This window comes from Typopeltis vanoorti, chromosome 23, assembly GCF_054136105.1.
Source record: "Typopeltis vanoorti isolate ZY-2024b chromosome 23, IOZ_Tvanoo_1.0, whole genome shotgun sequence".
In the NCBI taxonomy this organism is placed as follows: Eukaryota; Metazoa; Arthropoda; class Arachnida; order Uropygi; family Thelyphonidae; genus Typopeltis; species Typopeltis vanoorti.
The window spans coordinates 87,616,608-87,633,042 of NC_143571.1; the positions used below are offsets into that span (position 1 = coordinate 87,616,608).

Below are 16,435 nucleotides of genomic sequence, written 5' to 3' on the forward strand. Positions count from 1 at the left end.
CCTCACAGCCTCTATTTGGCCTGAATCTAGCTTGTTCTTCACCAAGCTTTTCTTCCACAATTCTTCTCAACCATTTCTCAAGTATACTTGCATAGATCTTGCCAGGAACACTCAGTAGGGAAATACCTCTGTAATTTTCACATTCAGTTTTATTTCCCTTTTTGTATATGGGTACTATGAGAGCTCTACTCCAATCATCGGGAATTTGTCCCTCTGTCCAGGCTTTCTGAACTATACGTTGCAGCCACTGTAAGACTCTTATACCACTATACTTCAGCATTTCTGGTCGAATATCATCTACTCCTGCAGCCTTTCCACATTTCAAGCCTTTGATGGCTTTTTCTACTTCAAGTATGGATATGTATTCCTGACTGCATGCCTGGTCAGTGTTTTTTACCACTGTGCTGTCATCACTGCTTGTTTAATTTAGCAGTTTTTCAAAGTAATTACTCCATACTTTAAGGATATCTTTTTCTCTCGTTTTCATGTCACCTTTATCATTTCTAACTCCTTTTACAGCACTCTTTCCTCCATTCCTAAGCTTCTTCAACTACCTCCAGAATATTTTGTCACCTTCTTGATATTTATTTTCTATATTCTTGCCAAAGTCCTCCCATGACTTTTGTTTAGCTAGTTTTACACAGTGTTTAGCATTTTTACATTTGACAGGAAATCATAAAATGTTTAATTGGACAAGCTAAGATTACTTGTTCAACTCCCCATCATTTACGGAAAGAACTCTCAACTATCAAACAATGTATGAAATTAAATTGCTTCTCCGAAAATGCTACATATCTGTTTGACTCCTACAAACCTAACCCAGAACTGAATTCAAGAATTCTGAAGAAATATGATTTAGCAGTGACTTTTTCTATTAAACTCTCAACGTATTTCCCCTCTTCTAAAGGTAAACACTCACCTTTGTCTCTTCCAGGTGTATACCAAGTTCCATGTTACTGCCATCATTCCTACTTTGGACAAACTGGACGTTCAATAGAAAACAGAATACAAGAACATCAGCCATATATTTTACACAAAAATTCTGATAAATCTGGATTAGTGCAACACTGAATAGAGGCAAACCACAACATTCTTTGGTCTGAAACATGCCTTCCTACATAGATGTCTGTACAAATTCAAATGCCTATTTAAGGAGAGTGTTGAGGCCTTACTTTGCCCTAACTTGAATTGGAATGACTGCTTATACTTATCAAAAATATTGGAAACTTTGATTCAAATAACACATCATTAAAGTTTTTACTAATTAAGCCCAATAATGATATTTTATAAAGGCATAAGGTCTTTAAGGAATCAATTAGATACTGCATCTATTTAGAATGATATTATAAATTATGTTTAGTATGATATTATAAATTTTATATATTCAATTTATTTTACACTTTTATGATTTTACACTTTATGGAGGTGAAAGAAATGAACAATGACCAAATTTGTCTAGGCTGAGGAACAATGATGTCAGCAAGACTGATGACAATCCCAGCCCACAAAATCACCAATCAGATCATCATAAAATAACTCTCAGAAAGACCTTCAAGGTAGGAACATAGAACATCAGAGGACTCCTGTAACCTGGGAAACTAGATATAATACAGAACGAAATGGAAGACAATAAGATACTAATTTTAGGATTGGCTGAAACTCACTGGAAAGAATATGATCATTTTGCAACACATAAGGGAAAATTATATTAAGTTTTGGTTTGAATTTTTTGGTTATATTCTTAACCTTCTTGAATAAATCCATTATTTCATTAGAGGTGGAATGTCTTTCTATTTCTTTACAGATGTCTTGGATATAGCTATTTTTATCTTTTTGACAAGATTTCTTAATAGCTTTATTCAGGTTAAGATAATTTGGGTTTTGTCAATCAGTTGTTTTAATTTTTTTTCCTTTTTTCAATTAGTTCTAGGGTTTCTTTTGTAATCTATGGACTACCATTCTTCTTTTTTATTTGGATGTTTTTGGCTGCAGATTTTGCAATGGTTTGTTTTAGGTGTGTCCAATGTGATTCAATGCTTTGTTCCTGAGATGTGCTTTTATTTCTTGAACTCTGATTCAATGTCCATTGTAAATTTGTTGTCCATTTGTGAAAAGTCATATCTCTTGTTGCTGTTATTCTTATTTGCTTTCAGAGATCTTTAAATTAGAGATTAATAATTGATGGTCTGATCCACAGTCTGCACCTGGCAGTGTTTTGGTGTTATTGATTAGTGTCTTATATCAATTCCCAGGTGCTACCCATGTGTATTGTCTCATCTTGTGCTGTTTGTACATAGTGTTAGTGATTGCTAATTCCCTTTCAATGCAGAACTCCAATAGTTTTTCTCCTCGTTCGTTTCTAATTCCCAGTCCGTATTTTCCAATGATTCCATTTAAGTGATCATCATGTGCATTGAAGTCTCCTAGAACTATTCTAATATCTTTTCTTGGTTAAAAATACAAACTATTGTTTTAATACTAACCATTTACAAACATCTTACATTATAGCCTACCAGTTTCGCTTGCAAACTGTCTAGCTTTTTCAAGGCATTTACGGAAAAACATAAAAACTAGTAAATGCAAATTGAAAGGAACATAAAAACGTTGTAAACAAACTAGTAGCTAAGGTTACACGTTCGCATGACAGAGACTGAAAGGACTAATTGTTCTTATTCATTATCACGCATGCGTGTTTGTTGTAAACGTGTAATATGATTACTGGCTAGCTGTAGTTCAGATAGATTTAGAGAGAGGATCAGGTTTTTCCATGAACTGTTTAGAATGGTACCCTGATTTCTGTTGAGGTTTCCGCCGGTTATTAACACTATTGTGGCTTCCTTGAATAAACGATGTCTGTAGTCGCCATCCAGATATGGCATGAAGCTGTTTTGCCACTCTATCGTGTGGTTAGACGAACAGAAATGATGTGCTAAGCCGGAAGAAATACTTCTGTTGTGGTTTACATCACCAACATGTTCTTTTTGTCTGATTTCTAAACTCCGTGAAGTTTGTCCGATTGAAAGATTGAATTCCTCACATTGAAAGAAACACTCTCCTCATCTCTAGTTCCACCTGTGCCAAAAAAGAAATATCCCACTAAGTATTGCCATCTGCTGAAACATCACACTTGAAAAGGAGAAAGAGAGCAGATATATGTGTGACAAATGTTGTGTTGTGGTCCCCTGTTTCAAAAAATGTCTCGCAACAACTAAATTTTGAAAGGATGACAAGAGGATTTCATAATGGTGACTATTGCATAAAAATATGCAGCTAAATTTCAATGAAACATAATGTATAAGTGACCCAATTTTGGTTTAAAAAATATTAAATTTCGCATTATATTATTTTACATTTGATTTATGAACAAAAAGTGTGAAAATAAGTCAGCAAGGAGAATTTGGCTAACTTCTGTTATCTGAGCAGTGAAAAGGTTGACATTGAGAAGGTGTCACTAAAATCAGATTTCCATCTCCTGGTGACCATTTCCTTACATTGAGAGAAAGACTCTTTTTATCTCTAGTTCCACTTGTGTCAAAAAAGAAAAAATCAATTAAGTATTGTTATAAGAGGACCAAGGTATAATAGAATCATAAAGCCATACAAGCTTGAAAATTCACATTTTCAGCTTATTATTATTTATTTTATTTTTATAATTTTGTAACGGGCTCTCTATTATTATTATGCATTTCTTTTAATAGTTTATCTTTATTTTTCCCCTCCTCTTAACTGAATTTCAAGGAAGAAAAAGAAAATCGTGAGAGTAATCTGAGTAATTGGGAATCTGAACGCAAGCGTCTAAATCAAAATCATGCAAAAGTAAAAGAAGAGCTGAAAATTTATCGAGAGAAATTCAAGACTGCATCTTTTAAATTAGACTTGTAAGTATAATAGTATAATTTTCAACAATGCCATCTATTTAGTCTGTATGTATTCTGATTGTATACTTCTGTGTTGTAATTTGTGAAACATGTAAACATTTAATTTTTGCACTTTTCATATGCCAACTCTTTTGCAGGTATCTGATAAAATGAATGTCGTGTATGAAAAAGTTCAATTTCTTTTCTCTGTTCTGTGATTGCTATGTTATTTTTTCACTGTAGCACTTTTAAAAATTTTTATATTTTGTCTTTATAGGGCATCTTTTGACAAAAATCTTATTGTATTGAATGTTTGATGTGAGAGCTACACAAGATTTTTTTATTTAGTCATTCATTTATTTTTAATGACTGTCATATTCATGAAATTAACCAAATGAGATTTTTTTTTTAAGTCTTCTGGTGTTACACTGCCATCGTGCTTACAATCAATGCAATTTTATTACTTAGACATTTGCAAACATCCATGTCTCTTGGGAGTTGAACATAAAGCCTATCGATTGATAAAAGCAAATTCTATCTATTTGGTGGCACAGCCATGCCAACAAATGAAACAGTAACATTGAGACATTTCTAACATGTACATTCTTTCAAGATGGCTATCAAGTGGTGGTTCTCTTGTGAAAAAGCAATGACTGTACAGTAAGTTGGAGTATAGTTCATTAAAACTTCACTCCAAATTTTTCTTACATATGTTAGGCATGTAATTTTGTTTAGCTTAATTAGCTAAACAAAATGAGCAGGTGTTAGTTTGACTCCCAGACAGTTCTTGCATATTTCATAGCTTCTAGTACCATCTGACTGAATTTTCATGACCTTAAAATGTTCCGTCCTTAGTCTGGTGATGACTGTGGTTATTTCTCTGTTTTCATTAATTTTGCTTTTCATGCTTCTTCTTGATGGTTTGTTTTAACAGTCTTACTTTTGCGACAGAATTAGTATCAGTTAGTGGTAGTGGATTAATTTTTGAGGTATCTTGCTTCTTTGGCTAGTCTGTCTGCTCTCTCATTTCCTTCAATATTTGTGTGGGCATAACATGAAGTTCTTTGATTATAACCAAATCTGTGTAATGAGGCGGGGGAAACTAATGTTTGTTTCAGGATATATTAGAAAACAATAAATCGAAGTACTGGTTAGTATATTTGAATTACTAAAAGGTATAAATATGTGAACCATCATTAACGAGCCACTTGAGAATGAGAAATATTAGAAAGAGAGAAAGAAAGAAAGAAGATATGTGAATAGAAATACAGTAAACTCCCGTTTTTACATTCCCACAATTTACGTTTTCATGCCATTTACATAATTTTCCGTTGGTCCCGTCTTAAGGCTTATTCCTACAATATATTGTTTTCCCACCTTTAACAACTTGATGTGAACGTTATTTTTCCATGATTTGCATTTTTTTCTCGGGTGGCAATACTGATTTACATATTGATTTCTGTGGAAACTGCGCATTTCTCTTCCCAGATGACGTTTCTTTTGGCTGTAGTTTCGTTTCCACCATCACGGTGACTTGCACCCTTGCAGTAGTGATGAGCGATACCGTGATGTTTCAATCACAGTACGAATTGATATTACAGAATTTCTGCTACGTAATTTACCGTGTGAAAGTTGCTTTCAAGTTGCAGTGGTGGATTATCCATGTTAGTAACATGGAGAAATAAGACAGAAAATGTATTTTGGTAGAAGAAAAGATGGCAGTTCCGTGACGTGTAGAACTCCGCCAGAACACGTGTGCATTTAGCAAACTATCTTGGACTCTCCATGTCCACTTTGAACAAGATAGTAAAAAACAGGTCAAGCATTGAACTTGATGCAAAGTAAACTGGCGCTATGTCAAAAAAAAAACGAAAAGCAAAAACAATCAACAATTAAAGATTTTTTTAAATAGATAAATGTCATCATCATCATAATAATCATCAAATTCCTGCCATGTACCCTTAAGGGGTGTACAGGATATGACAGTACTACATGAAAAAAATTACATCATTACTAACTTCCTATCTACAATTTTCCTCCAAATCAGTCTGTTACTTGTCAAGACTCCAACATTATCAGATCTTATATTTCTATCGTCTAAGGCACTTTGTACCGTATCAATCCACCTACATCTTGGTCTTCCTCTGGATCGTTTTGCTGCCAACCTGGCAGACAGCACTTGTTTTGCTAATCTTTCTTCACCCATTCTATTTAAGTGACCATACCACCTGAGATTAGCTCTGCTAATGCATTCCTGGATGCTGACAATGTCAAGTTCTTTCCTAATATCCTCGTTTTTAATATGATATTGCCATTGATGCCATCTGTTCACGCCTATAATCTTTCTCAGGACTCTCATCATATCTGCGGTCTCTAGTCTTTGGTCAAGTGTTTTACTTCTGTCCCAGCTCTCAGATCTATAAGTTAAAACTGGTTTAAACACTGTCTTGTATACAGCTAATTTAGTGTTCCGACTAATTTCTCTCTTATTCCATATGAATTTATTCAATTGACTTCCCACCATACCAAATTTGCTGATTCTGTTGTCTATTTCTATATTTAATTTACCATCTTCACTAAAAATCGTGCCTAAGTAGCTGAAATGTTTCATTTGTTCCACAGGTTCTCAATTCACAACACAGTTGACATTTTCAATGATTCTGCCTATTTTCATTGTCTTTTTATTGCAGACCTTCATACCATATCTATTACAACAGCTATTCAATTTAGTCAGAGAATCTTGCAGACTTGTAGCAGATTTATTTAGAAGTGTAACATCATCTGCATAAAGCAAAGTGCTGACATTAACATCTCCAATTTTGATCTCATGTTTAATACCACTTTCCTTCATAATGCGATCCATATAGATAATGAATAACAGAGGGGATAATGTACATCCTTGTCTCACACCAGATTTAACATTAAACCATCTTCCTGTACTTCAATTCTAACTGCTGACTTATAACTCAAATAAAGACTGAGTATTGCTTGATATAATGCCCCATTGACACCATATAACTGTAGAGTATTGAATAGCTTCTTTCTTGGCACCTTGTCATATGCCTTTTCCAAATCGACAAAACTTAAATACAGATCTCTGTTATATTCCCATGCTTTCTCGACTATTTGTCGTAATGTGAAGATCTGATCCTGACAGCCTCTGTTTGGCCTGAATCCAGCTTGTTCTTCACCAAGCTTTTCTTCCACAGTTCTTCTCAACCATTTCTCAAGTATACTTGCATAGATCTTGCCAGGAACACTCAGTAGGGAAATACCTCTGTAATTCTCACATTCAGTTTTATTTCCCTTTTTATATATGGGTCCTGTGAGAGCTCTACTCTGATCATCAGAAATTCATCCCTCAGTCCAGGCTTTCTGAACTATGCAGTGCAGCCACTGTAAGACTCTTATACCACCATACTTCAGCATTTCTGGTCGAATATCATCTACTCCAGTTGCCTTTCCACATTTCAAGCATTTGATGGCTTTTTCTACTTCAAGTATGGATATGTATGCCTGACTGCATGCCTGGTCAGTGTTTTTTACCACTATGCTGTCATCACTGCTTGTTTCATTTAGCAGTTTTTCAAAGTAATTACTCCATACTTCAAGGATATCTTTTTCTCTCGTTTTCATGTCACCTTTATCATCCCTAACTCCTTTTACAGCACTCTTTCCTCCATTCCTAAACTTCTTCAACAACCTCCAGAATATTTTGCCACCTTCTTGATATTTATTTTCTATATTCTTGCCAAAGTCCTCCCATGACTTTTGTTTAGCTAGTTTTACACAGTGTTTACCTTTCTTACATTTGTCTCTGTATTCTCTAAGAGCACAAGCTGACTTATTTGACAGGAACTTTTGATATGCTTTCTTCTTTTCCTTCACTGCCTCTTTAACTTCCTGTGTCCACCAGGGAGTTCTGATTTTTTTTTATCCTTGCAGATAACCTCACCACATGCCTCTTTGGCAGAATCAATCAATGTTTTCTTCAGAGTTTGCCACTGAATCTCCAAGGTTTGATTCCTGTTCTCAAACTCTTTCATTTTTTCTTCAATAATCTTTGTGTATTTTAGTCTGCAGTTCACATCTGAAAGTTGCTCAACTTTGATTCGCTTTAAAACTTTCTTACATGTTATTCTTTTCAATATGAAATTCAATTTTATCCTGCTCAAGACTAAATAGTGATCACTTCCAATTTCAAAACCTCTGTACACTGTGGTGTTCTGCACCAGGGAGAAAATATCACTATCAACAATAACATAGTCAATGAAACTTTTCTTATTCCATGCCTCTTCTCTCCATGTGAATTTGTGCACATTTTTGTGTTGGAACATGGTGTTAGTAATAACCAGTCCATGTCTTGAGCAGAAATCCAACAGATATTTACCATTATTATTAGCTTTGCCCTTTTCTCCAAATTTTCCCAAAATATTTTTGTATGTCTGACAAACACTTTCTACTCTGCTATTTAGATCCCCAACAAGGACCAACTTTTCCTTTTTCATTGTGTCAGTTTTTTTTTCCAAAGCATCAAAAAATTCCTCCACTTCTACCTTAGTAGAACCTTCTGTGGGACCATAGGCACAAATAAGTCTCATTGTCCAGTTTCCCATTCTCATATTTGCCCACATTACTCAACTTGAGACTGGCTGCCATTCAAGAAGATTAGCCTCGTATTTTGTGTTGAATACTATGGCTACTCCTTCTTTTCCTTGATTGTCATTGCCTGAATATAACATTTTGTATTTATTGCTCAGAAAGATCTCACCAGTTTTTGTCTTTTTTGTTTCAGTCACCCCTATTATGTCGATCTGATACTTATCTAATTCCTCAGCTAGCTCCATTTCTTTGCCATTCAGGCTTCTTATGTTTATAGTAGTGATCTTTAACTCTGGTGATGTTGAGTTGGGGTTTGTTTTCAGATTTATATATACATAGATATATTATTTATATATTTATTTATATATATTTATATATACAAATTTATATTTACATAGATAAATGTAAGTAATTGTAAATTCATGTATTTTCAGTTATTAAATTTTGTAATTTATATGTAGACTCACATACTAGCAGTAAGTCATCTTTTAGCCTTTTTTTTAAATGTTTTTTTACATTTCCTGCTATTTACACTTTCCCAAGTGAAGATTCCACCCAAATTATGCCCAAAACACTTAAAAACTTACTGTGACTATCTGTGATCCATAACGGTCTTAAAATGCATAATGCTTTTTTGCTGTCACAATTAACTCAACTGATTATCTTACTTACTGGATGTTCACTAATGAATTCAGATTTTTATTAGAAAAAGTTTCTATATTTGTTGCCAAAAATAAGTGCAATCTTCACTCTGATTCAAAATTAAGGCTGAGTTTATTCATTAATATCAGTCACAATGTAGGTCAAGCTTCTTGGACCTTTTTGACAAGAGGCTTATGTTCATGTTTCTTGCTGTCATATTCATGAGTTAAGAGAATGTGCAAGAGATCACTAAACATCTGCTTTACCCTCTCTTCTGTGGTGTAAGGAGCAGTTTAATGTTCCTCATTTACTGAGGTTGTGCACTTATCCAGTCAAAGCTTGATTATAGATCCCAAGCATATGCTTCTGCAAGGGAGCGTGTTTTCAGGAAATATGAGTATTATTTTAAAGTAAAAGAGAAGATTTGTTCACTTCAACATTTAGAGTAGTGGTGGACACATGCAAAATACACCAGTAGTCACTTAATTATGCTGTGAAAGTAATATGCTTGTCTGGCCATCCTGTCATCTATCACTTTTTTCCCTACTTTTGGGCAGTTCATTATGATATAAATTAGATTGTTCCTCATCCCATTTGATATGTATATCAAAGGAATTATGTAGCTGCTTGCCATAACAGCAGACAGTATTGCCCAACTGACCGAGAAACAACTTTATTAAGTTGTTTCTTGGCAACTTAATCAAGTTGCCATTCTGCCTCTTACTGTGCCAGTTAAGTAAGAGGCAGACTCTTCTGGAAGACTTCATCACAAGTCTTCCAGAAGCACTCTAACATGCACACATACACAAAGAGGGACAGTGTTATATGTTAGATCTGCTACTATTCCTGATATGTATTGTTGTAAGATCCATTGGAATGCAGTATTTATAATTATATGCACTGCTCATCTCAGCAGTATATCAAATGCAGTATATGATGCTGCATTTTGATGAGCTGCTCATCAAGCATTTATTACTTACATAGCATCTCTGATTCACATTTATAAATTTAGGGACACAAAACACACATGTTGAAAAGATTATTTTACTGATTGACGTTTCGACCCCTGTATTGAGGTCATTATCAGAAGGATACATGTGTATAAGAACCAAGCTACATGCTGTTGCACTCTATACAGTAAATTATATCTATGTTGTTAACTAATCTTTTTTCTTAGCCTGCCCTCTAGTGATTAAAAAAAAAAAAACAATAAAAACTACACAACAAACTCTGCTAAAGTCCTCATGTACTAGGATTCTTCTGGAATTATATAGTTCATATTGTTATATTACGATTATCTTCTGGATTTGTATAGTAAGGTTGCTATTGAATGTTCAGAAAAAAAAGAAAAAAAAAACACTTCACTAAGTTGTCTTGTATTGAGATTTTTCTTTGTGGTTGCTATGAAGATTGCAGATGGGTCCTCCACATTCTTGGAATGGTTAGACCATCATTTTTATTCAGATTCGGATCATGCTTGAATTTTCGCTCGAACCAGGTTTTGGTGCAGTGTAGGGACTTGGTACCTTTCCAATCAGTTCTGTGGTATATGTTTGGAGTGTGTGGTCAGAAAGGCCGGTTTTTCCAAAATGGAGGTATTTTATGTGTCGTTTGTGTTCATCCTTCCTGATTGGGATGGTTCACCCTGTTTCCCCTATGTATGGTATGTTACATGTTTGTTACACGTATGTTGCGTTTTGTGTCCCTAAATTCATAAATATGAATGCTGATCACTGTGTAACCTTAAAAAAAACAACATCTCTGAGTTTACAGTCCACATTGTACTCTTTCCAATTACCTTACCACCACTCTTGAGATGCTGACTGGCCTGTTCTTTCTTTTAAGGTTATGCAGCATTTATAGTGAAGATTTATGTAGACAAAAACACATGTGTTGGGGTAATTACTTATAATTAGAAAATAACACTCGATGTTTCGACCTCTGTATTGAGATCATCATCAGGAAAACATACACATGCACAGGATACAAGTTACATGACACACAAAAATAAGTTAAATCTAAATGCTTTCTTAATCGTTTACCCTAGCCTGACCTCTGGTGGAAAAAAAGATAATAATAAAATATATACAAAAATATAAATTAATTAACAAATTAAGTTTTAAGTGGAACTACATTAAGCATATCTCTAGAGTCCTCTTATATTAAGGTTTTCTTGTGTTGGGTTCTGCCATCATGTTCTGGAGGCTATACAGGTTGCAAATGAGTCCTCTGGATTCTTGAAATTACTAATCTATCATTCTTGTTTAGATTCAGATGATGTTTCAGCATCTCACAAGCTTCCTTGAACTTTCTTTCAAACTAGGTTTTGGTGCAGTGTAGAGACTAAATGCCTTTCCAGTTCCAGTTATGTGACATGTTTGAAGTGCATGGTCTCACAGGCCTCTTTTACCATAGTGGAGGAATTTAATGTGGCATTTATATTCATCTTTTCTTATTGAGATGGTGCACCTACTTATTAAATTCTTCCACTATAGTAAAACAGGCCTGTCAGACCCTGCACTTCAAACATGCCACAGAATTAACTGAAAAGGCACCAAGTCCCTACACTGCACCAATACCTGGTTTGAAAGAAAGTTCAAGGAAGCTTGTGAGATGCTGAAACATCAGCCGAATCTAAACAAGAATGATGGATTAGTAATTCTAAGAATCTAGAATCTGGAGGTCACATCTGCAACCTTTATAGCATCTAAATCATGATGGCAGAAACCCAGCACAAGAAAACCTTAATAGAAGAGGACTGTAGAGATATGTTTTAATGCAGTTCTGCTATAAAACTTTATTTACAGGTTTTTTTTTTCATCTATATATATTATTATACTAATATGAAGAAAAATTTATTTTATTATTATTTTTTTCATTAAAGCCAGGCTAGGTTAAATGATTAAGAAAGCATTTAGATTTTTCTTACTTTGTGAAGTATGTGTCCTGTGCATACATATGTTTTCCTGATGATCTCTATACAGAGGTCAAAACATTGAGTGCTATTTTCTTAATTACAAGCAAAGTAAAATTTTATATCTGGTGCACACATGAAAGGTCACATGACCTATAGCACATTAGTGCCATGTGTGAGCAAGAGGAATAGAAGAAAGGAGGAATCTGTTCACATTTTGCTTGAACAGCTGAGGGTTGTAATCTTTGGGGAACACAGAGTGGGGGAAGACTAGAAGACTATTCCAAAGGACAGAAATAGATGGAATGAAAGAGGAGGCAGTGAAGTTGGTTGGATGAGTTCCAATATGGACTGTAAAAGATTTTTCGTTAGCAGTGGCTCTTGTTTTAATGATTTTGGTGGAGAGTGGGGGAACAACAGTGGCCAATTCAGCAGAGCACTGTCCTTGAAAGTATCTGTAAAAGAGGCACAAGGCAGAAACTGAACATATGTAAGAGAGGGGGGTCATTAATTAGCTGGATGGCCCTCTTCTGGAGAGAATTGAGCAATCTTAGAGAAGAATTTGGTGCACCACCCCAAATATGGGAGCAGTACTCCATGGCTGGGCAGATTTGGGCTTTATATAGAATTAGCAGGTGTGAAATAGTGTCTTCTGCGAAAAAGTACACCAAGTTTTTTGACAGTTGCAGAAGCTATAATTGAAATGTGGTAGTGCCAGGAAAGATATGAGGTGTAGGTCAGTCCAAGAAGAGAAATCTGTGCTTGAATATCACAGTATTACTGAAGGTATGAGGGAGGCATGTGAGCTCTTTCTTTCAAGAGATCAGACATGACTGTGTTTTGATAGCATTGAAGTTTACAAGGTTGCCCTGCCCCTCTGAGATATAGTTAGGAGATCTAAGTTTGGGTTGTTGGTCATAGTACACCTTGAGAATTCTAATATTTAAGCCCTACAGGGTTTGTCGAATGAAAATGAGAAATGGAAAGTACTGACATCAGCAAAACTATGGATAGGATTTGAAGTCTATGAGAGCAGGTCATTTACATATAAAACAAAGAGAGGGGGGTGAAAGAACAGAACGCTGGTTACTCCTGCATTTGTAGAAAAATCTGAGGAGAGGAAACTGTCCAGCATGAATGGCACAAATTGAGCAATTAGTGAGAAAGTTGGCGATCCAGTTGCAAAGTGAGAAAGACAGACCATAGGATGACAGTTTGTGAAGTAGACCCCTTTTCCAAACCTGATCAAATGCGTTTGAAATGTCATGGGTAACCACATGAGGTTCTCCAAGTTTCTCCATGGCCTGAGTCCAGAGGTGAGTGGTGTTAACAAGATCAGCTGTAGATCACGAATGGCGAAATCCATACTGCTAGTCACTGATTAGTTGGTGTAACTCTAGGTGGTTCAAGATTTGGTTGTTGATGACCTTCTCGATAGCTTTAGACAGAACAGAGGTGACAGCAATTGGATGGTAGTTCATTGGTTGACTTTTATCACCTTTCTTTGTGATGGGTTAGATTTGAACCTGTTTTCATGTTATAAGGTAGATATCAGTTGAACAGGATTGGTTGAAGAGACGATACTGGATAGGTGTTAGTTCTAGGACAGCACAATAGGTAGGATTCAACCAGGACCAGACACCTTGTTTGTGTTCAGGTTATTAAGGATTCTTCAGATTTCTTTTTGTCGCAAGACTATGGAAAAATTTCTTGGTGGAGTGGAGGGAACTTTGCCCATGCCATCAATTCACAAATTGGAAAAGAAGAGCGATGCCAGTAAGTTGGCCTTGTCTTTAGTTAAGGCAACTACAGTACCATCCAGATGTGAGAGTAGTGGAAACCTGGGTGGCCATGGCAAGAGACCAGATGGACCGACTGCGATTTGGGCAGGAGGTGAGTTTGCAATATTTGGCTCTTTCAAAGTCTGACTTGGACTTCGTGATGATTCTTTTATGGCTGTTGCAAGCTGCAGAGTGGGCATCTGGCGTTTTGGTCTTGAGCTATTCATGGTAAGCAGAGGTTTTTTCTTATCCAGCATCAGCACACTTTTTTTGAGAACCAAGGCTTAGTGGGTGGAGCCTTCATTGCTGTGAGGATTTCTTTTTTTTTGTCAGAGCAGGTATTTGGATCAGAATAGTTGAAGCAGCAGTCAGACCATGGGAAGAAGGAATAGAAGTCATGGAGTTCCTTCCAGTTGGCACCCTTGTAGTGCCAAAGGACATAAGACTGTGAACTGCTGGATAAGGTAGTTCTGTGGCAAAACAGACTTGTATGAGGTTGTGGTCTGAGTACCTGGAAATAGAGATTGCTTGGAAGAGGTCAAGTGTGTTGGCAATTTGAAGGGGGTTGTCAGGTATTCTGGTCAGAAGATTGATCATCTGATGGCAATCATCCTTGCCTTCTTGATTGGTGAAACTAAAGAAGGGGGAACCAATGGGAGTTGTGGACATTGACGTTCCCATGAACGATGACCTCACTGTTGGGGTATTTCGACTGCAGAAAGTTGAGCTTTAGAGAGAGAGTTGAATAGGTCAGAGTGGTTGATGGAGTTTGGAGAGCGAGAGAGTTAGCATGTGAAAAGGGCAGGTTGGTTTGGTAGAGAAATTTTGAGCCAAAGTAGATCAAACAGTTGGGAATTCAAGAGTTTTCAGTCTCTGACATGTTATGTCGGTTCTGATGAATGCACATGTCATCATTGTGTAGAAAGAGCTGTATAATGTGTAGTTTGGGCTGTTGAAGTTGCTAGTTGAGTTCTGATAGGGATAGTACTTCTGGTTTATATGACTGAGGTGGTGATGCACATCATTTATATTGCTGTTAAGGCCAAGGATGATGTTATTATTATGTGACACCTCCAGGGAGTCCAAAGACTCATCAAGGGAGAGTGTGCCAACAGCATCGAATGATTGACCCCTTCCAACTACTAACCGCACTCAAACTTGCTTAACTTTTTTTGCGAGCCATTAGTAGCAGAGGCTCTACCAATTGACCAACCTTTGCTGGCTTTTGTTGCTGAAGTGGATCTGGAAACTTTTTTTTTTTTTTGGTAAGAATTAATGTTGGTTTGTTAGGTTGGATTTTGAGTTTTTTTTTTAACTGTTTTTTGTGAGAGAATTTTTGTCATCCACAATTACTACTACATGTTTTTGTCTCCATAAATTCTTCACTATGCATTCTAATTTACTCCTTCTGTCTTGGAGCCTGTCAGATAAAATACTTAATCTAGATGTTTGATTGTGCTGGATCCTACACAGTTGGAATCAGGAAAAATGTATTGAATTTTCTCCAATTATTGTTTGTTGGTTTCCCCCACATACAGATTACCAAACAACCAGTTAAAAAAAAAAAAAAAAAAAAAACATCAAATGCTAATGTTAATAATTTCAGCAATGAGAGAGACTAAAGACCACAAATCGATTAAATGAAATATAGGAACAGAGACAAGTTTTTTATTTATTTATTATTATTTTTTATTCTGTGCATAGTTGATGTCATCACATTCATCTTAAATTTTCCTTTTTATTGAGGGCTGATAACCCATCAGTGTACAAGCACTGTAACACTTATTATCGATACATCATATCCTGGTAGAATGCACCCACCTTATCTGAGAATATTATTTATCACTTTTACTGCTTGGGTGAACTATGAACTTATCTGAGATTTTCTTGATCCATGTATACACACATGCATCCATATGGAACGTCTTTCATTTTTCTCTTTTTTGAACCTTAAATATCACATTTAAGGTTCAAGTTGTTCTGTCTTGGAGTATACAAGGTAAAATAAACAAATAGTGTAAAATAAGTGTTGAATAAAAACTAAATTTTAAAAAAAAATTCCATTATTGCATTACAAATGTTAATTTTCAGATGTATTTCTTTAATATTGTTTACACTCTGTTTAGTAACATATGTTCTAGAATCTTTTTGAGCTTGGGACTTCATTGGAAATAGGCAAAATAAAACATTACTATAGATATTTTTTTATATTTAAAATCTGATAAAATCATGAAGCTCCTAAAATTTGATATTAAACTGAATAGCAAATCGGTTTTGGTTATGGAGAAGCCACTTTTATCCAACTAGGTTAAAGAGGATTACTAATTTGATATACCTGTGTGCATGTTTTGGAGTTAAGGATGACATAGTACTTGGAACAGCACTTGATCAGAGCTGAGATGGTATGTGGTTAAGAGATGTTAAATATGAAGAACTGATAATTGAATTTAGTGATTCTTATCAGATAGCCAAAGAAACATAAAAAAGTAATTAAACTATGAATTAAAAAGAGCTGAAATTAAACAACAAAAGGAACATATTGCTGACTTATTATGTATGTTACAAGTTGTATGTTCCTTTTGCTCTTGATTTTCTGCTTTTTTAAATTCATGGTTTGATTAATTCATTTTTTTGTTACT

At 35.3% G+C, this 16,435-nt stretch overlaps 1 protein-coding gene across 2 annotated transcripts in view; it reads left to right on the forward strand.

Annotated features, from left to right (window-relative positions):
* The window catches only part of LOC150094045 (uncharacterized), a 1,005,660-nt gene that overhangs the window by 766,267 nt on the left and 222,958 nt on the right, over positions 1-16,435 (forward strand). For both annotated transcript variants that reach the window (XM_090412663.1, XM_090412664.1), the window contains exon 29: positions 3,739-3,878. In XM_090412663.1, coding sequence (XP_090268789.1) covers positions 3,739-3,878 — 140 coding nt within the window. The remainder of the gene's footprint in view (positions 1-3,738; positions 3,879-16,435) is intronic.